Source organism: Capricornis sumatraensis, chromosome 3, assembly GCF_032405125.1.
Source record: "Capricornis sumatraensis isolate serow.1 chromosome 3, serow.2, whole genome shotgun sequence".
Lineage (NCBI taxonomy): Eukaryota > Metazoa > Chordata > Mammalia > Artiodactyla > Bovidae > Capricornis > Capricornis sumatraensis.
In genome coordinates, this window is record NC_091071.1 from 135110411 (window position 1) to 135137832 (window position 27422).

General features: G+C 43.2%; 1 protein-coding gene across 1 annotated transcript in view; it reads left to right on the forward strand.

Moving 5' to 3' along the window:
• The first annotated feature begins 442 nt into the window (after positions 1-442).
• The window catches only part of KIAA2012 (KIAA2012 ortholog), a 130285-nt gene continuing 103305 nt past the window's right edge, over positions 443-27422 (forward strand). The window contains exons 1-7 of the mRNA XM_068968703.1: positions 443-526; positions 1878-2162; positions 18282-18441; positions 20162-20317; positions 23359-23501; positions 25039-25225; positions 26040-26182. Coding sequence (XP_068824804.1) covers positions 443-526; positions 1878-2162; positions 18282-18441; positions 20162-20317; positions 23359-23501; positions 25039-25225; positions 26040-26182 — 1158 coding nt within the window. The remainder of the gene's footprint in view (positions 527-1877; positions 2163-18281; positions 18442-20161; positions 20318-23358; positions 23502-25038; positions 25226-26039; positions 26183-27422) is intronic.

Genomic DNA, 27422 nt, shown 5'->3' on the forward strand with positions numbered 1-27422 from the left:
CGGCTTAAGCGACTTCACGTCCCTGTGCTGCCATAGCAACCAGGAAACAACCAGTGAGAAGGTCACAGTGAGAAGGAGGGTGCCTGTGGCCCAGATCTGCCAATGCACACGGGCGGTACCCGAGCAACAGGACCAGGCACAACAAGGGTGCAGGCGAAGAGGAGAGAGAGGGCTGCCCAGAGAGCAGACAATCCAGGGCTTGAGGAGTCTGGGTGTGTGGTTTATTTTTTCTCCCGACAAAGACACACACTGTCTAAACTGTGTGGCTAGTTGTTATTAAGAAGCTGCTGTACGAGTGAAAAAAAATGTATTTCATAAAAGGCCCAGTGTTTGTGGTCTTCTTGGGCTCACTGCTGAGCTCAGGAAACCCTGAGGTGTGACCAGTTTTCAGCCTTCAAAACCAAGATGAACTGCCCTTGAGAAGGGTGCTCAGAGGAAAACCATGTTCACCCTCTCCCTCCTGAGCCGGGGACATGGCAAGCTGGTCCAGGACAAACAGAAGCTAGAAGTCTATTTTGAACCGGAGGTGAGTCTTACCAACGAATAAAAGCATATCTGGGGGATGGGAGGGGAACGTTCTGTTTTTCCACTTGGGGCTGAGCCCTGTGTGTTTTGGTTGGTTTTGTTTCTGAGGTGGTGGGGGTCACCGAGAGATCATCCCTCCTCCTTGGTGAAACTCAAGAAAATAAGGTAGTTTGCTTGACCCACGGAAGTTGCCACCTGGGCCCTTGTCCTCCCGCTCCCTCACTGATTTATGGCCTCATTTGCTTTAGACTGGAAGAGATTCCACGTGGTCTAGAATTGGGGCAGTTTGGTATAAGACCAAAATTTCCACCTGGGTTCTAGGCAAGCTGATGGCTGTTTGGGTTTTTAGACATCATGTTCTGTGGTTGAAATGCTGAGTGTGTTCGTGCCAATTCAATGGCTTCCTTGAACCTTCTGGAATTCAACCCACAAGGACTCATATTTAATATAAGCAAAAAAAAATTTTTTTTTTCATTTTAGAAGATTTTTAAAGAGGTGGCAAAATTCCTTTGTTGTACTGGAATTTTATTTCATTGAATCCTGCCAGGAATAAGAAATCCACTGGGGGTGCTTTGAAAATTTTTGGATCACACAGAGATTTCCATTGTCATGGTAGTTTGTCATGATATTCGACCTTCGCTGTATTAAAAGACATATAAAGTTTCAAAGGACCTCTGTGGCCAATGGCATTCACTTACTTACAAGATATGTAACTGGTTTATAGGCTCCTAAACAGCCAAATTAGGTAACATTACATAGCATCTGGAACGTATAGAAATTCTCCCTGCATACAGCTGAAGCGATGGGTTGGAATGGTTTTCTCCCATTTAAACTGCCAGCTACTCCAGGTCTAATTTCAAAGTTATCTGCTGCCCTTGGTAATTCTTCCTACTTCCTTGCATACCAGGAAATTGTAACTGGCCTAGAAGCCACATTCTACCCTATGCAAGCCTCGAGGCACAAAAAGGCTCTCTTGAAAGTTATATGGGGTAAAAGAGAAACATGCCCTGGGTTCTACTAACTCTGAGAGGTGGAGAAAAAAATCAGTTGCTAAGAGGAGTGTGGGGGTGTGGAAAAGAATGGATACATGTATATATATGGCTGAGTCCCTTCACTGTTCACCTGAAACTATCATAATATTGTTAACTGGCTATACCCCAATACAAAATGTTTTCGGTGTTAAAAAATAAATAAATGAAAAAATGAAAAAAAAATACTGTGTTTGTGACACCATGTGAGCAATTCAGAGAAAACCAGTCACAGGCAACATGTTAAACACTTGCCCAGACAGTATTTGCCGTGAAGGGGTCTTCCACAGTGGACCAATTTAAGGAGTTTTGTTTCCACTGCAGGATTACTTGAACTGGAAGTCCCCGGAAGATTACATCCTGGTCAGAAGACCACAGGATGAGGGCAACGCTGACCAACACACATGGAGCCTCTTTCTTCCTAAAACATTCAGCACTAGAAAAGGCGCCCTGATCCTCTACTCGGAAGGTCTGGCTATTTCAGCATGGACCCCCGAAGAGAAGAGAAAAGGCCCCTACTGCCCCAAAGGCTGCAGGAAGAGGCCAGATCTTGAACTGCGCACACTGCAGGACCTCAAAGAAGCCATCCTGGCATACGGAAGGAGACAGGTAAGCAGAGCAGGGTCCAAGGCTCAGAGAAGGCCCTGTTCTGTGTGTCTAGAAGTCCAGCTACAGACTTGGATATAACTTCTTCACAGATCCTAGGAAGCTCTGAAACCCTCAGATTTCCATTTCTTCCTGTCCAAAATGGGATTGTACTCATGGCATGCCACTGTCATGAGGCTTACATGAAATAATCTACATGAAAGGGCTCTGGAACACATGTGAATTGAAGTGAAAGTCGCTCAGTCATGTCTGACTCTTTTCGATCCCATGGATGGTAGCCTATCAGGCTCCTCTGTCCATGGAACTGACCAGGCAAGAATTCTGGAGTGGATTGCCATTTCCTCCTCCAGGGGATTTTCCTCACCCAGGGATGGAACCCCGGTATCCTGCATTGCAGGCAGATTACTGTTTGACCCACCCGGACTATTTTATTATCGCTTTGTGTTTTCCTTTCCATTATATAACACAAGGTCCTTTTCAGAATTCAGACAGGTCCTGCCAGCAGACATTTCATCAGCATCCTTGAAATCCTGTCTCATAGCCACAAGCATCATCTTCACACCTCTGATATTCTTGGCTTTGTGGAAAGGAGAATATTTTAAATATTTACCTTGAGCCCTTCAGCATCTGCAGGATAAGTAATGACTTTTTCCACCCTGAATTTAATATCAAGGGGAAACCCTTATGCTCATTCTTCTGATTCATGCTTTCTAATCCCTTGTGAGACGTATATATGTCCCCTGCTTTATACATCAGCATTGCATCAGCCCTTTAGTTGAGGCCATGAGAGAGACTGGGATGATGTGCCACTTCATGAAATTTTAGGTCATAGACGGTGGGAGACTCCCTAGTTTAAAAGTCTCTGCTGGCTTTTCTTTCTCCGTAGGATAAAGTCGTTAACTTCTATGCCAGGCCCTTCATGCACTGGCTTTCTCTTTCATTTCTAGCCATATCTGCCACTTGTTCTAACCACCACCATGACTATGGACCCCTCAAGGCCCCATCCATGTGAAGAGCTCACCATTCCACTAATATCTTGTGCCCTTTTGTAACTCTACATTTTTGCACATGCCTCTACATCTGGAAAACTCCTCTTCATCCTTCAAAACACAACTCCACTATCATCACCCACTGAAGCTTCTCCCACTTCCCTAGACAGAGCTATCCCATTGCTCCCCGCTCTGTGAGCATTCCCATACCATCGTATATCACAAGTCATCTCTGGTCCATCAGTTGCCATCTCCTTGAGGGCAGAAACCACATCTAAATCTTAGTTTCCAGAAAAAAAATAGCGAGTACCCATAAATGTTTGTGAAATGAATGAATCAATCATGCATGATACCCTCAATGTGTTTTAAACCATCCCCCAGTATCATTATAGAGCAATTTATCATATCCCTCCAATGAAGAGCTTCCAAAAGGAAAATTTCTCTGCCCTTCTTTCAAAATATTTCAAAGAACCTTAATGACCTTGACCAAATGCCCAGTTGACCTTGATATTAAAAATCATAAATTCTTGGATGAAAGGAAACCAATTGTTGTTGAATACTTATTATTCTATTACAACTATTATTGCATTAAATCTTCACAATGACCTGTGAGATGTGGTTTCTCTTGCCCTCGTTTGTAGATGAGGAAACTGAGGCTTGGAGGAGTTAACTGACTTGGCCAAATTCTCAGAGCTAGTAAATGACAGAGCCCAGATTCACACCAAGACTGCCTACCTCTCCATGCTTTGCACTTCACCCTGTTGTCTGTGGACCGGGTGGGGGGGGGGGGGGGGCTTCCAGGAATCTGTGTCAGACCTTGGCCTGTTTGCACTCACATCCTCTCCTCACCCTTACCTTATTCCACTCTGTATCACAGTGGGATTGGCCACAGGCTGCATGTAATTCCACAGACAGGCTGCATGTAATTCCACAGACATCTGTGTCAACTGGCTTCTAATTGAATTTGCCATTGGGTGACATTGGAAGGAGGTTGGAGAGGGAGAAGAAAAAAACCTGGGTATTTCTCTCCTCCCAGTCCACCAGTGGTGGTGAGAAGTACCTCCATCACCTCTGTGATCCAGCTCCAGGAAGGCCCACTGTGGCTCCAGATTCTTCCAGGTGACCTTGCCAGCTACTCCTTCTGCCCTTTAGCCTAGGGGTCAGACTGGCTTCCTGGTGTTAGTAATCTCAGTGTTGCCTTAGCTTTTTGGCTTCTGAGCTTTCTAGTCACTGGTGTTATCAACTCCCTGAATTAAATTCCTTCTTTGTTTAAATATTTAGAGTGGTTTCTGTTTTACTGGGTGGACACTGATATGTAGGCTGACTTACTGCCCAGAGCAAGAATACCTTCTACAGTTTTCAGATGCTCGTCCATATGGCTGAAATATTCCAGGCAACAGGAATCTTATATCTTTATAAAGTAGATGAATCTTTTGGGGGATGGCTTCCTTTTTAGTTAGACCTGGGCTCGATGGAAAAAAGAAGTTCCCATCTTCCTGAGGTATCCATCTACCATATTAACCACATTCAGTTCAGTCCCTCAGTCGTGTCCGACTCTTTGTGACCCCATGGACCGCAGCATGTCAGGCTCCCCTGTCCATCACAAACTCCCAGAGTTTACCCAGACTCATGTCCACTGAGTCAGTGATGCCATCCAGCCATCTCATCTTCTGCTATCTCCTTTTCCTGCCTTCAATCTTTCCCAGCATCAGGGTCTTTTCCAAGGAGTCAGCTCTTTGCATCAGGTGGCCAAAGTATTGGAGTTACAGGTTAAACATCAGTCCTTCCAATGAACACTCAGGACTGATCTCCTTTAGGATGGACTGGTTGGATCTCCTTGCAGTTCAAGGGACTCTCAAGAGTCTTCTCCAACACCCCAGTTCAAAAGCATCAATTCTTTGGCACTCAGCTTTCTTTATAGTCCAGCTCTCACATCCATACATGACTACTGGAAAAACCATAGCCTTGATGAGACAGACCTTGCTGGCAAAGTAATGTCTCTGCTTTTTAATGTCTGCTTTTTAAATGTCTCTGCTGTCTAGGTTGGTCATAGCTTTTCTTCCAAGGAGTAAATGTCTTTTAATTTCATGACTGCAGTCACCAGCTGCAGTGATTTTGAAGCCCAAAAAATAAAGTCAGCCACTGTTTCCACTGTTTCCCCATCTATTTGCATGGAGTGATGGGACTGGATGCCATGATCTTAATTCTCTGAATGTTGAGCTTTAAGCCAACTTTTTCACTCTCCTCTTTCACTTTCAAGAGGCTCTTTCTTCTTCTTTGCTTTGTGTTATAAGGGTGGTATCATCTGCATATCTGAGGTTATTGATATTTCTCCCAGCAATCTTGATTCCAGCTGGTGCTTCTTTCAGCCCAGCGTTTCTCATGATGTACTCTGCATAGAAGTTAAATAAGCAGGGTGACAATATACAACCTTGACATACTCCTTTTCCTATTTGGAACCAGTCTGTTGTTCCATGTCCAGTTCTAACTGTTGCTTCCTGACCTTTGCATACAGATTTCTCAAGAGGCAGGTCAGGTGGTCTGGTATTCCCATCTCTTGAAGAATTTTCCACAGTTTCTTGTGATCCACACAGTCAAAGACTTTGGCATAGTCAATAAAGCAGAAATAGATGTTTTTCTGGAACTCTCTTGCTTTTTCCATGATCCAGAGGATGTTGGCAATTTGGTCTCTGGTTCCTCTGTCTTTTCTAAAACCAGCTTGAACATCTGGAAGTTCACGGTTCACGTATTGCTGAAGCCTGGCTTGGAGAATTTTGAGCATTACTTTACTAGCATGTGAGATGAGTGCAATTGTGTGATAGTTTGAGCATTCTTTGGCATTGCCTTTCTTCAGAATTGGAATGAAATTGACCTTTTCCAGTCCTGTGGCCACTGCTGAGTTTTCCAAATTTGCTGGCATATTGAGTGCCACACTTTCACAACATTGTCTTTTAGGATTTGAAATAGCTCAACTGGAATTCCATCACCTCCATTAGCTTTGTTCATAGTGATGCTTCCTAAGGCCCACTTGACTTCTCATTCCAGGATGTCTGGCTCTAGGTGACTGATCACACCATTGTGATTATCTTGGTCATGAAGATCTTTTTTATACAGTTCTTCTGTGTACTTTTGCCACCTCTTCTCAACATCTTCTCCTTCTGTTAGGTCCATAACACTTCTGTCCTATATTGAGTCCATCTTCACATGAGATGTTCCCTTGGTATCACTAATTTTCTTGAAGAGATCTCTAGTCTTTCCCATTCTATGGTTTTCCTCTATTTTTCTTTGCACTGATCACTGAGGAAGGCTTTCTTATCTCTCCTTGCTATTCTTTGGAATTCTTCATTCAAATGGGTATATCTTTCCTTTTCTCCTTTGCTTTCACTTCCTTCTTTTCACAGCTATTTGTAAAGCCTCCTCAGATAGCCATTTTGCTTTTTTGCATTTCTTTTTCTTGGGGATGGTCTTGATCACTGTCTCCTGTACAATGTCATGAACCTCTGTTCACAGTTCATCAGGCACTCTGTCTATCAGATATAGTCCCTTAAATCTCTTTCTCACTTCCACTGTATAATCGTAAGGGATATGATTTAGGTCATACCTGAATGGTCTAGTGGTTTTTCCCTACTTATAAATGTACAAACAGAACACTGTTGTCTAACTCCAGTGAACAGAAGGAAAATAGTGTGAGGAAATCAGAAAGGAAAGAAAATGTTTGGAATAGTAATCAGGCAGGAATTTAAGATTAGAGGACATGGTAGATTAAAATAGAAGAAAAAATAACTCAAGAGTGAGTTGGTATTAAAAACAATGAACACAGTCAGAAGAGGAGACCTTTGGAAACGACAGAGCACCATCTGATTACAAAAGCTACAGCCTGGCAAAAAACTTTTAAAATCATAATATCCACTACTGAGAAGGCCATGGGGAAACGAGCTGTCTCATACAGTAGAAGTACAAATTCACGTGACATTTCTAGAGGGCATTTTGGCAAAAACCTGAAAAGGGCTAATCACTCTTTGATTCAGCATTCTATTTTTATGAAGTTGCCTTAGGAAATAATCAGAGATGTGGCCAAAGATTCATGCACAAGAATGTTTACTACAGGGTTATTTATCATGCAAAACACTGAAAATAATACATATCCAACAATGGGACATTGATTAAACACAGTCATACAGTGATTTTGGGGTCAGGCAATAAAGTCATGTATTACTCATGAATAACACATCATGAGTAAATAATAAAGTCATGAATAACATGAGAAAATACAGTGTATTGTTTTAAAGCAGGTTAAAAAATAGTACTCAGTTAATAAAAATACCAATATTCATTAACATTTTTTAGTATTTAAAATGTTCCAGCCACTGTTCTAAGTACTTTCTATTATATAACTCAATATACTTTCTATCAATTGTAGGGGTAGGTACTATTAACATCTCATTTTAAAAGTAAGGAAATTAAACCATAGAGAATTCATGTAATTCACTCAAAGTTATACAGCCATGTAGATAATTACACCAGAATTCAAGACTAGACAGTATAGAAAACATCACCAATTTTTTTAAATTAGTTATATAAACAGGAAGATACACATCAAAATTTAACCATGGTGGTGAGATTATGTCATACTTTTATTTTTATATATCCTTTCCAAAAAAATTTTTTTAAGTCATGGGATTTAAAAAATAAGAGCCTATGGCCTTGAAAGGGTAGTGACAAGTAGTCTCCAGGTTGACCGTAGAGAGCCAGGTAGGATTGGGCAGGGAACCGGAATAGAAACAGTGCTGTAAATTGAGCCCTGCGATCATCACACCATCTGTTCCTCGGGGCCAGCATTTTATCATCCAAATAATAGAGTACAAGAGTTAAAAACACCACACTCAAAACAAAAGAGCCACAATGCAGAGGGGGTAAAAGTGAGGGTGGGCAATCAATAGAGCAGTGCTGCTCACAGAGAGAACTCTCCTGGCTGAACTGCGAATCAGGAGAGCCACACAACGCAGGCTCCACTCAGACCCGTGAGAATCAAGGCTGTCGCAGGAAGGTGAAATCAAATTTTAAAGCATCTCACACCATCTCCAGTGCTATATATGCATCCCAAGACAAGCACGCAGCAATCCACCTGAGTTTTATAGCCCAACACACCTACTCTTTAACTTTCTTGACGGCCCGGCTTCCTAATGAGCAAAGATAAATGCTAAGTCAAGACATTAGATGTCAGAGTTCTTACTCTTCTAGATACACACAGATACGTTGCTTTGGTTAAAAAAAAAAAAAAAGAAGGAAATACTGTTCAAATATTCTCCAAGTTAAAACCATGAGGCTTCTTATTTCATCCAGCTTCCCATCATGTATTTAAAAATCAAATAACTATGAAATCTAAATAACCATAATTTGGAGTAGTATTTAGATAACAATCAACATGATGCTTTTGAAGCCTAGCAGAAACCTCAAGTACCTCTCAAATCATCAGAAAATGGAACTAATTTTCATTGGTTTAGCATTTATTCTTCTTATATTTTTAGAATTTTATAAGTCCAGTAATATTTTAAATGTCTAACATGGTATTTGACTAAATAATGTATTAAAAATAATTTGTTTAAAAGTTCATTTCACAGAACGTCTCATTTCTTTATCCCATTGAAGGATGAACAGGATTCAGTTTACTATAACTGGTTTCAACCAAGGTTGTATTGGGTCTGTCATCTCCCTTATAAATGTTGTTACACTCCCTGGAGGAGGGCACAGCAACCCACTCCAGTATTCTTCCCTGGAGAATCCAATGGACAGAGGAGCCTGGCAGGCTATAGTCCACAGGGTTGCAAAGAGTTGGACACGACTGAAACAACTTAGCACACACGCACACTTAAAAGCATTGTCAACCTTGCTCCACTGATTCCACACTGCCTAATCTCTGTACTCAAGGCGCTTAACTATCCAAAGGGTGTTTACAGTCAGTATGCAGCCCACAAAGGTAACTTCAGGCTTCTATTTTATCAAGTAATATTATGATAATGTTTTGTGAATGAAGTTTATTTTCCCATCCTAATCATAATGTTAGCTCATTATATAAAATAGAAAGATACAGAAAAGTAGGAAGAATAATACACTATCCTTTCAGCCAGTGATCAGGAAAACAAAGTCCGTTTACAAGTCCTGAATAATTACCTGCTACTGGTTTGATGGTGTCCCTAAGAAATGCTCTGATGGCTGTTAACAAGGTGTCAAAGTGTTAGTCACTTAAGTCATGTCTGACTCTGCAACCCATGGACTAGCTTGCCGTGGAATTCTCCAGGCAAGAATACTGGAGTGGGTTGCTGTTCCCTTCTCCAGGGGATCTTCTGAACCTAGGGATCAAACCTGAGTCTCCCACATTGCAGGCAAATTCTTCACCATCTGAGCCACTGGGGAAGCTAACAAGGTGTCAAGAGAGGCACCAAACCAGTGAGGGGAGTATGACCTGAATTCACTCTTTCTGCTAAGTGTGCTCCATTTAGGCAGCCCCTGAGCAGCTGTGCTTAGAGCTTTTAACAAACTAGAAGTAGGAAACATCAGGAGAGATGCATGGGTCATCCGTGATGACAAGGTCAAAGGTTTTATCAATAATAGCTAACATTTACTGAATGCTTGTGGTAGGTCAGCCATTTAATCTCTATAACTACACTCAATCTGCACAAGTTTATGAGTGGTGTGCCACCAATTACCTCCATAGTGTAGCAGGAGAAATGGGAGCTTGAGCTTGACTAACTCTCCCAAAGTTATATTTCTAAGTGGTGGAGCTAGAATTAGAGCTTAGACAGCTGATCCAAAGCTCCACTCTTAATACCTAGAGGGCCTGATTCTGAAGATTCCACATGCTCCAAGGGGGAAAAACATCTCTCCTGCTTTAAACAGCATTTTATTAAAAGGTCTCTGGTTCTTCCAACACATCCTACAAAACCCTTTACTATACTTCTAGGAACACGAATCAGATTTTCAATAAAACCAACCTGGGTTGCAGGTAACATGTTCAACTAAGCCATACATATGACCCAGTAGGCTTGGCTGTATGTATTTCATCCATTGGCTCCCTGGTATAACCATCTGATGGACAGTATGTACAATAACAGCTAATACCTAAGTAATAGGCAAACACTTAAGTAACAGTATTGTACCCATCAGCATTCTAAGCACTTAATACTAATTATCTCATTTAATCCTCACAACAACTTTATGTGTACTTTTTATTGTTGTAAAGTATACATAAACATAACATTTACCATTTTAATCAATTTAAGTGTACAGCTGAGTGGCGATAAGTACATTCACCTTGCTATATAACCATTACCACTATCCATTTCCAAAACTTTTTTATCTTGAAAAACTAAAACTCTGTACACATTAAACAGTAATTCCCTATTTTCCATTGTTCTAATCTTTGTGTCTATGAATTTGACCATTGTATATACCTCATAAGAGTAAAATCATATGGTAGTTGTCCTTTTAGTATTTTGTGATTGGTTTGTTTCATTTAATATAATGTCTTCAAGGTTCGTTCATACTGTAGCAGGTATCAGAATTTCCTTTCTTTTGAAAGCTGAATAGCACTTCACTATGTGTTCAGTTCAGTTCAGTTCAGTCGCTCAGTCGTGTCTGACTCTTTGCGACCCCATGAATCACAGCACACCAGGCCTCCCTGTCCATCACCAGCTCCGGGAGTTCACTCACGCCCATCGAGTCTGTGATGCCATCCAGCCATCTCATCCTCTGTCGTCCCCTTCTCCTACCCCCAATCCCTCCCAGCATCAGAGTCTTTTCCAATGAGTCAACTCTTCGCATGAGATGGCCAAAGTACTGAAGTTTCAGCTTTAGCATCATTGCTTCCAAAGAACACCCAGGACTGATCTCCTTTAGAATGGACTGGTTGGATCTCCTTGCAGTCCAAGGGACTCTCAAGAGTCTTCTCCAACACCCCAGTTCAAAAGCATCAATTCTTCGGTGCTCAGCTTTCTTCACAGTCCAACTCTCACATCCATACATGCCCATTGGAAAAACCATAGCCTTGACTAGACAGACCTTTGTTGGCAAAGTAATGTCTCTGCTTTTCTATACACTATCTAGGTTGGTCATAACTTTTCTTCCAAGGAGTAAGCGTCTTTTAATTTCATGGCTGCAATCACCATCTGTAGTGATTTTGGAGCCCAAAAAAATAAAGTCTGACACTGTCTCCAATGTTTTCCCATCTATTTCCCATGAAGTGATGGGGCCAGATGCCATGATCTTCGTTTTCTGAATGTTGAGCTTTAAGCCAACTTTTTCACTCTCCTCTTTCACTTTCATCAAGAGGCTTTTTGGTTCCTCTTCACTTTCTGCCATAAGGGTGGTGTCATCTGCATATCTGAGGTGATTGATATTTCTCCTGGCAATCTTGATTCCAGCTTGTGCTTCTTCCAGCCCAGCGTTTCTCATGATGTACTCTGCATAGAACTTAAATAAGCAGGGTGACAATATACAGCCTTGATGTACGCCTTTTCCTATTTGGAACCAGTCTGTTATTCCATGTCCAGTTCTAACTGTTGCTTCCTGACCTGCATATAGGTTTCTCAAGAGTGTATATACCACAATTTGTTTATTCATTCATCAGTTGATGGACACTTAGCTTGCTTTCACATTTTGGCCATTATGAATAATGCTGCTATAAATATGGGTGTACAAATATCTGTCAATTTCCCTGCTTTTAATTCTTTTGAGTATATACCCAGAAGTAGAATTGCTGGATCAGACATAATTCTATTTTTTTGTGTTTTGGGGAACCACCATACTGGTTTCCATAGCAGCCACTACATCATTTGACATTCCTATTAGCCTTGCCCAAGGGTTTCAATTTCTCCAAACCTTCAATAACCCTTGTTATTTTCTGTGTGTGTTTTTTTTTAAATAATAGCTCTTAATGAGTGTGAAGTGGTATCTCATTGTGGTTTTGACTTGCATTTCTTAATAACAAGTAATATTGAACATCTTCTCATATGCTTATTGGTCATCTATATATCTTCTTTGGGAAAATGTCTGTTCAAGTCTTTTGCCCACTTTAAAATCAGATTAATTTTTGTTTTTGAGTTGCAAGTGTTCTTCATACATTCTGCATATTAATCCCTTATCAAATATATAACCTGAAAATAATTTCTCCCATTCTGTGGGTTGGCCTTTTCACTCCTGATAGTGTTCTTTGATGCAGAAAAGTCTTTCATTTTCTTTTCTTTTTTTGGCCACATGGCATGTGGGATCTTAGTTCCCTGTCCAGGGATCAAACTCGTGCCCCCTGCAAGAGAACCACGGAGACTTAACCACTGAACCACCAGGGAATTTCCAGATTTTACATTTTCATGAAGTCCAACTTACCTACTTTTTCTTCTGTTGCCTGTTCTTTTGGTGTCATATCCAAGAAATCATCAAAATCCAATGTCATGAAACTTTTCCCCTAAGTTTTATCCTAAGAGTTTTATAGTTTTAGCTCTTATATTAACTATGAGTGAGTGAGTGAATTCACTCAGCCATATCCGACTCTTTGCGACCCCATGGACTGTAGCCTACCAGGTTCCTCCATCCACGGGATTTTCCAGGCGAGAATACTGGAGTGGGGTGCCATTTCCTTCTCCAGAAGATCTTCCCAACCCAGGGATTAAACCCAGGTCTCCTGCACTGTAGGCAGATGCTTTACCGTCTGAGCCACCGGGGAAGCCCTGTATATTACCTATATTTTGAGTTAATTTTTATATATGGTGCACAGTAAGGATTCAACTTCATTTTTTTCCATGCAGGGTATGTACTTTCATCATCCTTATTTGACAGAAAGACTGAGGCACAGATGGGTCAAGTAATTTCCCCAAAGCCAGACAGCTAGTAAATGATGGAGCCAAGATTCAAACTGAAGCAGACTGAGTTCTTACAGGAACTGAAGCTTCATATTTTCTGATTTCAATTCCAGTTGTTTTGTCTTTGCTTTTGTGGCATATGACTAGTCAAATCTTTGATACTAAATGGTTTGGTCAGGAGTCAAACCCTGTTACAACATTGCAGCTATGGGAAAATTCAAACCACTTTATGATTCTCTTCTTAACGGCCTGATATTCAGTAACACATGACCACCAAAGATATTTGGGAGAGATAGCATCATTTGCACAGACTCTCAGAAATTAAACCTGCAGAGAAAGAGCTGGCTGAAAGTGGCACTGTTTACACAAGTCAGGCTGGGGTTGAGAAATCTTTTCAGGCACAGCTTTAAGTGGACACACACCTCTCCCCTCCCCACCTTCCCCTCACCTTGACTCTGGTTGCCCTCCCCTGGCAGCCCCAAGTCTGGCTACTACCCATGTATAACAACAATGATGGTCACTCTCTGTCCTAGGGCTTGGTCTTTGCCAGAGCACACGGACTCTATGTCTCAGAGCAGGAGATAACCGGCTTTGCTCCTCTGGATGGAAGGACTTCTGACTGGAGTGGGCAGCTTGAGGAGACAAGTTGTCAGCAGAAAAGTACAGGGATATTTGGGGGATTTCCATTCCTCTGGGTTAACATCTTGAATAGTTATTAAATAATGCCTCGAACATTGCCTGACACATGGCAAATTCTCAGCAAATAGTTGTTAGATGAACATAGTAGTTGCCAGGGTGTGGCGGGGGGAGGCCATAAACCCCTGCTGGCCCCTACCCAGCAGGGATTGGGGTACAATGTGATCAGGGAGGCAGATTTGCACCCCCGTGACGCTTGATACAAGGCAGCCTAGGAGAGGATCTAGACTACAATTTATTAATATGCACTTAACGTATAAAGATGGTAGAGACTGTGATTGCTTCTTGCTAGGAAAATCTAGAGAGACATCTTGGAGGGGGTAGAATTTGAGCTGAGTCTTGTGGTAAAAATAATTGGAGAGAGACTCCCTGGGCATAGGTCAGTGAAGGCCCAGAGAGGAGAGTGGCAGAGGAAAGTCAAGAATAATTAGACAGGTGTGGCTCTTACCTGGAGAAATGGGTAGGGTCAAGTTACAGTTGGCTTTGCCTGCCAGTCCTGGGATATCTGAACTTCCCTCTTCATCTCTCTGTGGACTCCTGCACACAAAGGCTGGCCACCCTCTGTGGTACGATGGCAGCTGGCAATCCGGGTGTTTCTTGTCTTCCTGGGGACACTGGCACCCTGCCACCCCATATCTGCAAGGCGGGAGCATTGCACATATGGGCTCCTTCCATCTTCTGAAAACCCTCGCCTGCCAGGAGTGGAATAACATGGCCATGACACCCAGTGGGGGGCTGGGGCCAGATGCAAGGGAACCCTCTCACCCCTCTGCACAAGGGGGCCGGAGCACACCAAGGAGACAGCAGGCCGGAATAAGTTCCTCATTAGAGAATGCACTCCTAGTGGCGTGTGGATAAGAGAGCCCTCTGGGCTTCCCTGGTGGCTCAGTGGTAAAGAAGCCACCTGCCAGTGCAGGAAATGTGGGTTCCATCCCTGGTCTGGGAAGATCCCACATGCCACAGAGCATCTGAGCCCCTGCGCCACAACGACTGAGTCTGTGCTCTAGTGCCCTGCTCCACAAGAGAAGCGTCACAGTAGGAAGCCTGAGCACTGCAACGGAGAGCAGCCCCCACTTCCCACAACTAGAGGAAAGCCCGCACAGCAAGGAAGACCCAGGACAGTAAGAAATGAGTGAGTGGATGAATTTTAAAAGAGCAAGAGAGCCCTCTGTACACACTAATCATTCATTTCAGGAGAAACTGGAAGCTGGGGTTGATCAGCAAAGCCAAGGCAAGCCTGAGAAGTCTGGAGCCATCGGCAGTCACCCTCCTGCTGCTGTGTATTTTCCCATTCCAGGAACTCCCTTCCTGGATCCCTTCTGCCTCCTTTCATGTTTTAGAGTCGTCTTTGGTAGTTAGAGGTCCAGGATCATGTTGGAGAAGGAAGAGAGAAGTACGCAGAAACTATGTAAGGGCGGTGGGTGCAATAAAATATCAATACATCAATTTTTAACGTGTTTTCCATTTATAAAATCTATTTTATGGAAATTTTGATTCTATAAAAATGAGAGAAGAAAAAGCTATCTGCAATCTTATGCCCAACACTCTAATACCACTGTTATTAAAATTCTAATGTATTTTCTTCCAGTGTTTCCACCATGATTATACATTTATAAAAGAAACTTTTATGAGATTGCCAATATAATAGACATTTACTCCACTTTTTGCCACTTTTTACACATGTTGGAAATGAATGAACAGGTTTAACCCTGAGTGAGCTTTTCAGTAACCTAAGCAGGTCTTAGGCCTCTGGCAGTGCTTCAATTTATGCAATGAGATGTGAACTTTATCAGCCAACTTCACAGGCATAATTTGAGAAATTACCAACTGGAACCAAAAAACTAGGGATAAAAAACTTAAAGGAGCTGTGGTAGGCAGAATAATGGCCCCCCAAAGATGTCCACATCCTAATCCCTGGAATTTACGAATAAAGTAGGTTAGATGGCAAAGAGAAGTTAAGGTCACTAACCAGATGAGCTTGAAACAGTGAGGTTATCCTGGATTATCTGGACAAATCCAGTATATTCACAGGGATCCTTAAACATGGAAGAAGGAATCAAAAGAGAGAACCAGAGGGATGCAGCATGAGAAGGACTCAGCCCACTGTTGCTGGCTTGGAAGATGCAGGAAAGGGTCACAAGCCAACGAATGCAGGCGGCCTCTAGAAACTGGGAAAAGCAACAGCCTCCGGAAAGCCCTGTAACACTTGATTTTATCCCAGTGGGACCCATTTCAAACTTCTAATCCTCAGAACTGTAAAATAACAAATTTGTATTGCTTAAAGCCACTATAGGGGGAATTCCTTGGTGTCCAGTGGTTAGGACCCAGTGCTTTCACCCCACTACTCTAGGTTCAACCCCTGGTCAGGAAACCAAGTCGAGTGGCATGGCCAAAAAATAATAATAATTTAAAAATAAAGCCACTGAATGTGTGGTAATCTGTTACAGCAGCAACAGGAAATGAACACAGAGGCCAAGATCAGCGTTCAAACTTGAAGCAAAAATGTACCAAGATGTGCCAAATTCCAGGATAAGGAATTTCCTAAATCTCTGCCCCATTGAGCAAGCAGCCCAGTAAAGCTCCAGAACCAAGCAGGAGCTTCAGAAATGCATACTGCAGAGAAACAAGGAGCTCTTGTCCGCTTCAGACAGTGCATCGTGCAATCTGCTCAGGGCCACAGCATCTCAGAGGAGCCTTGGTCTTATCACATTTAGAGGAGAATCATTGAAAGCAAAGGTTTATGGGAGGAAATGAAGTTCCAGTTCATCCAGAAAAGGCCTTATTATGATGGCTGTATATTACAGAGTTTAACACAGTGCCTGGCACATAGAAGGTGCTCAACGAATTCTTGCTACATGACGAATGAAAAAAATGGAGTGAGTGAAAGAACTTAAGTCATTTTGTGTTCACTGACCTCCCTACAACTCACCCTCTCATGTTCTCTGGAAAAAGCCTCAAATGGGGCTGAATTTTTCAGGCTCTGTTTGCACTTGAAGTAAACTCTTTTTTTGCCATATAAACTGTCTAGACATCAAGGACCACTTGATGTTCTGTGCTTGGATTCCAAGCATTCATTCAATTAACAAATTCCAAGAAAATAGAGTCAATTGAATAATAAGCCATGCTTTCTTTTACCTTGAACTGAATTTATTTATTAGTTATCGATCTGCTTTTTTTGTTGCTTTTTCTCCAGTGCTTGGCATTAGAATTGCTTGATAAGTGAATGAATGAAAGAATGAAGGCCTTAGATACCTGTTTACCTCTTCCCAGCAGAGGAATTCCTTCACTTTATGGACTTTGGCATTTTAGCCCTCTCTTAAGCTAAAGAGAAGTCCCTGGTGGTCTTGAATCCTCAGCGATGGCTGTGGGCGTCCACTCTGTGGCATTTCCATTTCCTGAATTAATCAGAATGCGAGCAAATCACAGCTTTGTGTAGCAGGGCAAGCACCCAAACCCTAAAGACTTCCTCTCACCCATCAATCAGGTTTTAAATTGCAATATTTTTCTTGTTTCCTTTCTCTTTTTTTGTTAAACTATAAACCTTCACTGGTAAATTTGGCAGGATATGGCAAAGAAACTCAGGCCAGTATCTTACTAACCACACCTAAGAATGGTGATTCCCTGGTACGTATGGAGACACTGACTAGAAAGTGGCATGTGGGAATTTTCTGGGTGGATGAAAGTGTTCTATATTTTATTTTGTGTGGTGGCTACAAAGGTGTATAACTGAATTGTCAGGTTGTATTAAATTGAATATTTAAGCTCTATGCATATTATTAAATATAAATCATGCCTTAGTTTTTAAAAGAGAAGGATGCTGAGATCACAACCAGTTCATCAGTCAAGAGTGCTGTGATTGATTGGTGATGTCTGCCAGGCACCAGGGGGATGAAAAGAGATATCAACACAAGTACCACATGTTTGCTATTCTTGTGCTTGAAGGAGTTTCTGCCTCGTCTTAGTGGTTATGATATTAACTCATCTACCATAAAGGATTATAATGAAGTAAAAGTTATTTGTATTTATATAAAGCCCTACCTAGCCAAATGTAAGATGTTATTATTCATATTTATCTGCCATGACTTACAGTGGCTTTGGCAGGTAGGTGCCCAGAAACTTCTCCCTGGCTGAAATGAAATGCTGCAGAGCCAGATATTTTCAAAATGCAGTGCTCCCCTTGAACACGGACAGAGCTTATCCGTCCCATTACTCATATGGCAAACATAGAATGCTAACACTGACTTGTCAAGCTCTTTCCCACCGCTGTACAGAGCTACTTTTAAGGTACTGATTTCCACAGGCTAAACTAAATACTCTGTTTTCCTTTGAGGCTCTTTATTCTTTTCTGATGCTCTGTCTCAAGATGGGGTCTGGTAGTTCTCATTTCTCCCTCTCCTTCCAACTGCAAATCCTCAGGGGACTTTCAGAGCTTTGCTCCTTGGGCTCTTGGTTTATGTCTGTTGGCCGTGGCGTCCATTTCTGGTGTCTTGCAGCATCTATCAGGAGTCCCCGGATTACTGATGAGGATGGTTGTGCTAGCCAGCCTGTATCACTGGGGGGCTTCCTGACTGGTATCCCCACAGAGAGAGCAGGACAGAGCCTGGCAGCCGTACCTTCACTTCCGAAGCCAACCAGAGAGCCAGGGCCTGAGGCAGATCCAACCTGGGTACTCAGCCAAGAGATACCTCCGCGGCCTCTTGCGGACGTGGCCCCCTGGCACCATATACAAGCTCCAGTGTGCAGGTCAGTGGGGACGTGGGAGGAAGTGTGCCCTGAGCTGCCCCGCCCCGCATTCTGGTGCAAGCGTGTGTTTTCCATGAGTGTCTGAAACATCAGAATTTCACACCCAATTCTGTGTTAAAAGTGCTCGATCTTGTTAGCTTGCAAGCAACCATCACACCTTTCGCCTCTCCTACATTTGCGGAGGGACGGCAGCCTAAAGTCTTGCCTTCCCTCTAGCGCCCCTCAGCAGCCTCAGGACCCTCATCCGAAGCAAAACGCGCTTCCCAGGCCTGCCCACTCAGAGACTCCATGTCCTCCAGTTCAATCTCGATCTTTTACACGAGAAGGAAAAAGAGCCTCAGGGGGTAAAGTAATATGTCCAAGGTCATTCAGCCAAAAGCGGTGCTGAGACCGGAAGCCAGGTCCTGCCCACACCTCCGACACCACAGTCTTCCCAACACTACTGCTTCCCCTTCGGGGGGGACCTCAGATCCCCTAGGACGGAGAAATGTTAGACTTTCTTCTCGAAGATGGTGGCTCTCCAGCACTACCCACCAGACAGGCACCCCGCTGCTGAACAGACACCCCAAATGCACTCTGTGAAGGCCTGAAAATAAAAGCAGGCAGTGGCTGGGAATTAGAATGGCCAGTTTAGCACCTACATAGGTGCACATACACACCCACACAGGCACTAACCAAAAAAAGAAGAAAAGTTAAGCTTACAATATTTGTACATATTCCTACTTTAAAAAAATGGTATTCGTTGTTTATCTGAAATTCAGCTTAAACTGTACATCCCATATTGTATTTGGCAAACCTATTGGGGAAGACAAGGGTGAGCAGTAGGATCTGCCAAAGCCTGCCTGGCTAGTTGCCATCTCTTCAGCACCAACAAACAGACGGGACCAGGGGAAGACTGACTCTCTCTTGCTTTATAGGTTTACTTTGGGAGAGAAGAGAAAACAACTCTCTCCCCACTTAAGTGATGACTTGAAGGAAAATGAGAGTTGTGGGCTTGCCCAGTAATTGGTTTACCCTTCATGGCCGGCCCACGGTTCCAGGCAGTTCCATTTATCCAACGCTTGTGAGAAAGAGCCTTTTAACCAGAGATATGTTTATTGTTAGGTGCTGCAGAGGGCAAGACAGGCCACTGCCCCATAGCCCAGGCCCAAAATCTTCAAGGAGGAAAGCCCTTCTTGATATCAAAAGATATCTCAGACCCTTCTGTGAAAGTCATGTGGCTACAAGGTGTGGTTTAAGGAAAGGTCTGTGTGTCTGTGCATTCTTGGGCCTCTTGCCATAGGTCCTACCTAGCAGAAGGTGGGACCATTGGTAATCCATCCTATAAATACTTATAGAATGGATTGAGAATCACAGGGGTACAGAAGCAAGCCAGGTACATCCAGGAGAAACCTTGAGACTTCATCTAAGGCAGGAGGAGCCTTTTACCCAATCCCAAAGAAACAGCCATGTTCCTTCCACCAGGGGAACCCAATTCCTGGAAATAGTGAGGTGGAAGAAGCATATATATGGTACAGAACCTGAGGCACTGAAGACATTGGCTAGAGAACCCTTTATGGGTTCTATCTGATTTTTTAATCTCTTCCATCTTCTAATTGTCTTTCTTAATGGACAATGTCCAAAGCTAAGACTAATGCAAGTGGGGAAACCTGTAGTTACCATCCAGACCTCTAGACTGACAACCATTGTTTCTACCAATAACTCCTGACCTACTCTTCAGGATACATCAAGGATTCTGTGCTGCTTCAGGACAGTCAACATAATGTACCAAAGAATCTCAGGCCACAACAGGACCTTTCAGGTGTACCACCCAAATACCATCTCCTGCCTGTCTTCCCTCCATTTTGGATTCAACAAGGAAAATCTTTTGGACAAGGTACATGTTGATTTTATCAAACCAGATCTCAAATATTGGGATTTTTAACAGCATAAAATGAAGTTTTTCAAAATAAGGTCTAGAGAGTCTTGGTTTCCTTGTCCTCACCTATAAACTGAGGGAGTTAGTCTAGACCAGCACCATCCAATAGTACTTTCTGCAATGATGGGATGTTTTGCATATATATATATATATACATATGTGTGTTCAGTTCAGTTCAGTCACTCAGTCATGTCCGACTCTTTGCAACCCCATGAATCACAGCACGCCAGGCCTTCCTGTCCATCACCAACTCCCAGAGTTCACTCAGACTCACGTCCATCGAGTCAGTGATGCCATCCAGTCATCTCATCCTCTGTCGTCCCCTTCTCCTCCTGCCCCCAATCCCTGCCAGCATCAGAGTCTTTTCCAATGAGTCAACTCTTCCCATGAGGTATATATATATATATACACACATATATATAGTGTCCAGTTCCAATATAGTAGTCACCTGCCACCTCTGGCTACTGAGCACTTGAAAAGTAGGTAGTATGACTGTGAAAATGAGTTTTAAATTTTTATTTACTTTTAATTAATTTACATCTAAATAGCTACATGTGGCTAGTGGCTACTGTATTGGACAGTGCATGTCTAGAGTTTAGATTTTGGATTTTCACTCTCAGAAGAAATATTAATAACCTCAGATGCAGATTACACCACCCTTATGGCAGAAAGCAAAGAGGAACTAAAGAGCCTCTTGATGAAAGTGAAAGAGGAGAGTTAAAAAGAAGGCTTAAAATTCAACATTCTAAAAACTAAGATCATGACATCAATCCCATCACTTCATGGCAAATAGATGGGAAAACAATGGAAACAGTGACAGACTTTGTTTTCTTGGATTTCAAAATCAGTGCAAATGGTGACTGCAGCCATGAAATTAAAAGACTCTTGATCTTTGGAAGAAAAGCTATGTATTCTTGCCTTAAGAACCCCGTGAACAATATGGGCCTCAATTTCTTCATTTATAAAATGAAGATGACCATACCCACCTTGGGACTCAAATGGGATATGCAGTATCTGGCATATGGCAAGTGCTCAATAAATGTTAGTTATAGACATCCTTACCTTGTGTTTTTAAACATAATTGTAACACCCAATTGCCTATGATCACAAGGACCAAAAACCAACTTGTAAAGAAGGGAAAATAGCTCAGACTATATCTCGAACCCTGACTGATGGTTTTATAGGTTTTAATTTTATCTCCCCTTGGCCTCATTCTCCTTGCCAGACACTGTACTGGAGAAAGTAGCAAAAGCCCTGGCCACAAATCTCAGATCCCCCAACAGTGTGATGTTGGCTAAGTTACGCTTCATGCAGCCTTAATTTGCTTATCTATAAAATGGGATTAATGCTATCTGCATTCCACCCTCTCTGGGTTGTTGTAAAAAAAATCATAGGAGAAGACATAGGTACAAAGCTGTCTAAGAGCTCTAAATTATTACCCCCATTTACACTGTTTGAGTAACCTGAACCCATATTTGAGATAGAGGACATGGTGTGGTCTCCTTTCAAAACTGAAACTTCCCATACCTTGCTTGCTAACCTGTTTCTGTTAAGCGTAAACAAATGAGCCAGAGCTGACATTTGCTGAGAAAAATCTTGGTTTCCCTCACATAGATTGAGTCATATATTCAATATCACCTGGGATACAGCCAAAAGGAAGAATCCCCCTCTGTATCCTCCTACACAAAACACCCTGCCCCAGGTTAAGCAGTCTGCCATGTAGGACCATTCAGCATGTCGGCAGCCATTTGCCCAGAGTTTCACTTTCCAAGGGTATACCCTTAGAAATGCTGGTAGAGGCTACCAAGTGCGTCTGACCAGAAAGGATGGCCCTGAAGCCTGGATTGACCTCAAAGGCTCACTCTAAACACATAAAAAGGTCTTTAGTGCCGCATCCTATATGCAGCTGTGGTCTTCTTGGGGACAGGCAGATCGAGGGGCTCCCTGAGTCACTAAGCTGAGCAGAGCCCCCGAACCTAAGCATGAGTCTGCATCTGCTCCACCAACACTCTCAGCATCAGCTCTGAGCCAAGGTCGCCTTCAGAAGCCAGTGGGCAGAGGAAGGGGAGCTGCAAGGAGGGAGTGCTCCATAGGTGGGCACTTGGCTGTTGACCCAGTGACACCAGGGATGAGGATGACGTAGGGAATGATGAAGGTTGGGGAATACAGGGGGATGGTGAGGCTGGCCACGAGCCTCCAGAAGTCCAGTGCTCCAACATACACAGAGCCCCTGAGGGCTTCCAGAGCCCCTGGTTGAAATACAACCCTACATCATGCCTCAGAGCCACAAGCAGAGATTTGAGGTGTTGCTACAGCAGCTCCAAACAAGGAAGGTTTGCCAGACTATTTCAGCAATAAATCTACCTTGAGTAAGTGATGAAAATAGCTGCAGGACCCTTTAAACCATTGATGAAAGATTTGTTCACTATGCTGGAGTCATCTGTTGACTCAGATCCTTCCTGGGGGTTGCACAGACAGGGTAAGTGCAGCTTGCTAAGCAGCCGTCCCACCACAGAGGATCGTCTGAGTTTCTCGACAAGGAAACGACCAGTAGACAGCCCCAGAAATCAAATGCTTCAGACTGAGCATCTCAGTAACAACAGAGATCAGGTCATCCCACCATCGTCACACCTTGGTTATCCCCTAGCCCCTCACAGTTGGCAAAGGGCTGTCACATGCATGATCTTATTTGAGCTCCAGACAACTCTGCAGGGAAGTAAGGGCAAGAAATCAGTATCTACATTTTACCGATGAGGAAACTGAGTCCAAGAAATGACTCAACCTTGAGCTCCTCACTCCCAGAACAGTCTGTTCCACTGAGCTGGCTGCCACTTCCATAGAGACACTAGCAGAAATACAGAAATCAGGAGGGCAGAGGAACAAGGGCCTTGATCAACACTGTTGCTCAGAAAAGCAGGAAGGGAGGTAGTTTGGAAGCAGCTAAGAGCGTCATACTCATATTTGGGCTTGCAAAGTTGACCCACTGTTCACCTTTGCAGGTCAGCAGGACCTGGATGAAGGGGAAGCTGGGGCTGGTGGACAAGTGGACCCGGGCTCTGTAGCCAAGGACAGTGGCAGCCAGGGGACTTGCTTGCCACCACTCAGGAAGCAGCCCTGGCAGGAAGATGAAACACAGACAGAGGTACCGTTTCTAATGGGGGTCCCCTTTCCCTGATGGCTCAGAGGGTAAAGAGTCTGCCTGCAATGCGGGAGACCCAGGTTCAATCCCTGGGTTGGAAAGATCCCTTAAAGGAAGAAATGGCAACCCACTGCAGTACCCTTGCCTGGAGAATTCCCATGGACAGAGGAGCTTGGCAGGCTACAGTCCATGGGGTCACAAAGAGCCAGACATGACTGAGCGACTTCACTTTCACTTTCTGTTATTGTTCTTCTTGACTTTGGAGATGATACTCTCTCCTGTCACCATTTCTTGGGGTCCTCCAGAGGAGAGAAAAGTATTAATACTTTGAGCCTATTGATCCCTGTTTTTCAAGGTGCAACTGGTAGAACCCTAGCACTGCCAGATGCTCCACAGGAAAAAATAAATAAATAAATTGGTAAATGCTGTGCACCACATTCTCCTCCCAGAGAGGCACAGTGCACATTTGGCCATGGACCATTTGAGAAGTTCTTTAGTAGAAGAGCTGATTTAACTTTAACTTGTGGTTTTCCAATCTCACTCAACCACAGATCCTCCCCACACTCTTCACTCCATCTAGGCATCTCTAGCCATCTCTAGAAAAAAAAGAGCTTTTGGTCTTAGAGTTGGAAAAGCCTTGTTTTGAGTCCTGTATCTTGCTAGCTGTGATGAGCACGTCCAAGAAACTTAACTTTGAGCCTGAATTACCTCTTATGTAAAATAGAGCTGTTATCACACACACCTCTCAAGTTTTCTATGAGGATTAAGTCAGTAAAAATGTAAAAATGCTTTTTAGGGACTTACTTAGTGCTCCAGTGCTAAGAAACTGTGCTCCCAATGCAGGGGGCCCAGGTTCAACCACTGGTCAGGGAACTAAATCTCACATGCTGCAATTAAGAGTCCACATGGCACAGCTAAAACTCGGTACAGCCAAAGGGAAAAAAAATAAACTTTTGAAACTCTAAGGCCTGTGTGTGTGTGTGTCTGTACAACAGAGAAGCATAGATAACGCATGCTCCTATCTTGAATAAACACATGACTTACAAGAAGGTCATGTGCCAATGAGACAGGAAAGGGGGAGAAGAGAAGTACCACCTAGTGAGAGGGAAGAGACATTTTATGATGGATAAAAACAGTGATGCTAGTATGAATATACTTGATGCCACAGAACTATACACTTAAAAATGGTTAAAATGATACATTTATGTTATGTATATTTTACTGTGATAAAAGAAAGAAGTCTGCCAAAAAGAAAAGACAATGATACTAGAGCTCCATTTTGATTTTTAATTTTTTTCAAGAAAGCACTATACATCAGGCATAGCTAAATGTCATTCTTTCTATCACCAGCAATAAAACATTTTATGAATGTAATAAACAGCATTAGAGATCTGGCCACGATAACCATGTTTTTCTTCCCAGGCTGCTAAGATTTCATCCTTGGAATCACAAGTCTAGCCACAAAGTCTGACTGTTAGAGGAACCGGCTCTGTTCCTTTGCAAAACCTGTTTTCAGGAATGCATATCTGTCGTTCCCTAGGACACGTCAAAAGACAATCACAGTTGTATCCACGCTTCAAAAGAAAGCCACCATGAAAAAGCACAGCAAACCTCCAGGAGGACCCTCGGGCATGCCCTTTTAGATAACTCTTGGCTCCTGCATGACAAATCCCACACGGCATTCTACTACGGAGGCACCGTCCCCAACAGGAAGGCAGACCTCAGCGGTAAGAAGCTGAATGCCTTGCTTGTTGATCTGGGTAAACGTGATCCTGCAGAGAACACTGAGCATGCTGAGTGTCTCTTCCTCATGCCACTCACCTTAGAAAATAACCACTGAAATCCAGCCAGAGGTGGGAGTGAGACTAGTCCTCAACCACACACATTCCACAGTCAGACTGCCTGCGCTCAAATGACCCCCACTTACTAACTGTGACCTTGGGCAAGTTATTTAATCTCACTGAGGCTCCATTTTCTCATATGTGGAATGGGAATAATAATACCTTCATAAGGCTATTATGGACTTCCCTGTGTAATAGCCTGCAAGGATCTGCCTGCAATGCAGGAAACCTGAGTTTTCCAGGAAAATCCCCTGGAGAAGGGAATGGCAACCACTCCAGTATTCTTGCCTGGAGAATTCCATGGACAGAGGAGCCTGGGAGGCTGCAGACCATGAGGTTGCAGAGAGTCGGACATGACTGAGTGACGAACATATTACTATTAACACTAAGGCTATTATGGGGATTCAGTTAATACATGTAAAATACTTTGCACAATTCTCATCCCACAGTCAGCACTTAACACGTGGTAACTATTAAGATCATTATTAGTCTCTCCATCACCTGACTCAGCCATCAAGAACCCAACCCAGATCATGAGATTAGGGCTCCCTGAAGCTGCCTCAGCCACCGTGGCTCTCTAGGTGTCTCAGCAACTCCTTGCCTCTCTTCCCATTAACCCAAAGGTGATTAAAGTTGAAAGTCAACTGTTCATCCCCATGCCTGCAACTAATAAGCTCTTGTTGCCACCCTATCTCTACAGACAAACAAAGGACTATGAAGCTGCACCAGGGCAGAAGCAGCCACTTGTTCAAGGAGCCTCCTGCTGAACAATGTATTTTCCCTCCTGTAGCATCTGCTGCTGGCTCAGAAAAAAACATGCCTGGGGACATGAAGAAGAAAAAGGTGTGTGTGTGTGTGTGTGTGTGTGTGTGTGTGTGTACACGCACATGCACACACACATGCTTAAAAGTTTCTCAGAAAAAAACATGCCTGGGGACATGAAGAAGAAAAAGGGGTGTGTGTGTGTGTGTGTGTGTGTGTGTGTGTACACACGCATGAGCACACACATGCTTAAAAGATTCTAGGAACGAGGTGACTCAAAGAGATGTCTCCAATAACTAGCCTTACTTGCTTCTGAGCTCACTGTGTGGAGTTGGACTAAAGGGGTAGCAATTCACTAAATTTTGAAAACAGTGAATAAGAGGAATTTCAGCCGCCCCCCATTAAAGCAGATGGTGTTACCACGCTTATGGCAACAGAACCCTTTGCTCTGTTAAGGGGCTGAGGGTTATCTGTAAGCATGTAAGGACAGAATTTGAGTTTGTAAGCAGCTGACCCACTTCAAACTTAAAATGCTTGGAACCTGGCAGTGGTTTTGCTTAACTGAGGGTCTGTCACCTTCGAAAATGTAGGATAAATTTTGCAGGTTTATCAACCCCTTCAGAAGTTTCAGGTGAGAGTGAAGGGGCTTTCCCCTTCAGAAGTTTCAGGTACATCTTCCTGAACTTGTGGTGAGTGAAACTGATCAGGGGCTCTGGAATGTCCAGCCATCGTGGCAGCTGTATGACTTGAGCGAGTGGTTCACTGCAGAGCTGCTCCTCCTCTGTGCACAGGGATAATAATACCAGCCTCACAGGGCTGATGGAAGGATGAAAGGAAATGAAGCACTTATGTGAAAGTACCTTGTGTCCGATAGGAACCAACAACGTTAGTGGGGATTCATGCCATCTGCAGTGGCCCTGAGTAGCCGTGGGCACGCCAGGTGGTCCCAGTGCCACTAAAGAGGTTGTTTTCCATCTGTTCAGGATTTTCTCAGATTCTCTATGTCTAAAGTGATCTAAATCTTTCCATTCACACCAGAAGGACCTCTGGCTTTTCAGGTTCCTTTGGGCCAGAAGTAAACAGCAAGCCTGACCTGCCAGGGTCACCCAGGCCCAAGGAAAGTCCTCAATCTCACACACAGATCATCCCAGAACTGAGCCAGGCTCAGAGGATAGGAATCCCTCCCATCAACCCATGTATACGATTTAGCAGAGGAAAGCAATATCTTCCACTATATTAAAACTCTGTAAATTTTTAATTACAATGGAGAAATTTAAGGCGTGGCTTGTCAGCCATATCACACAAACCATTTGAGTTTCCA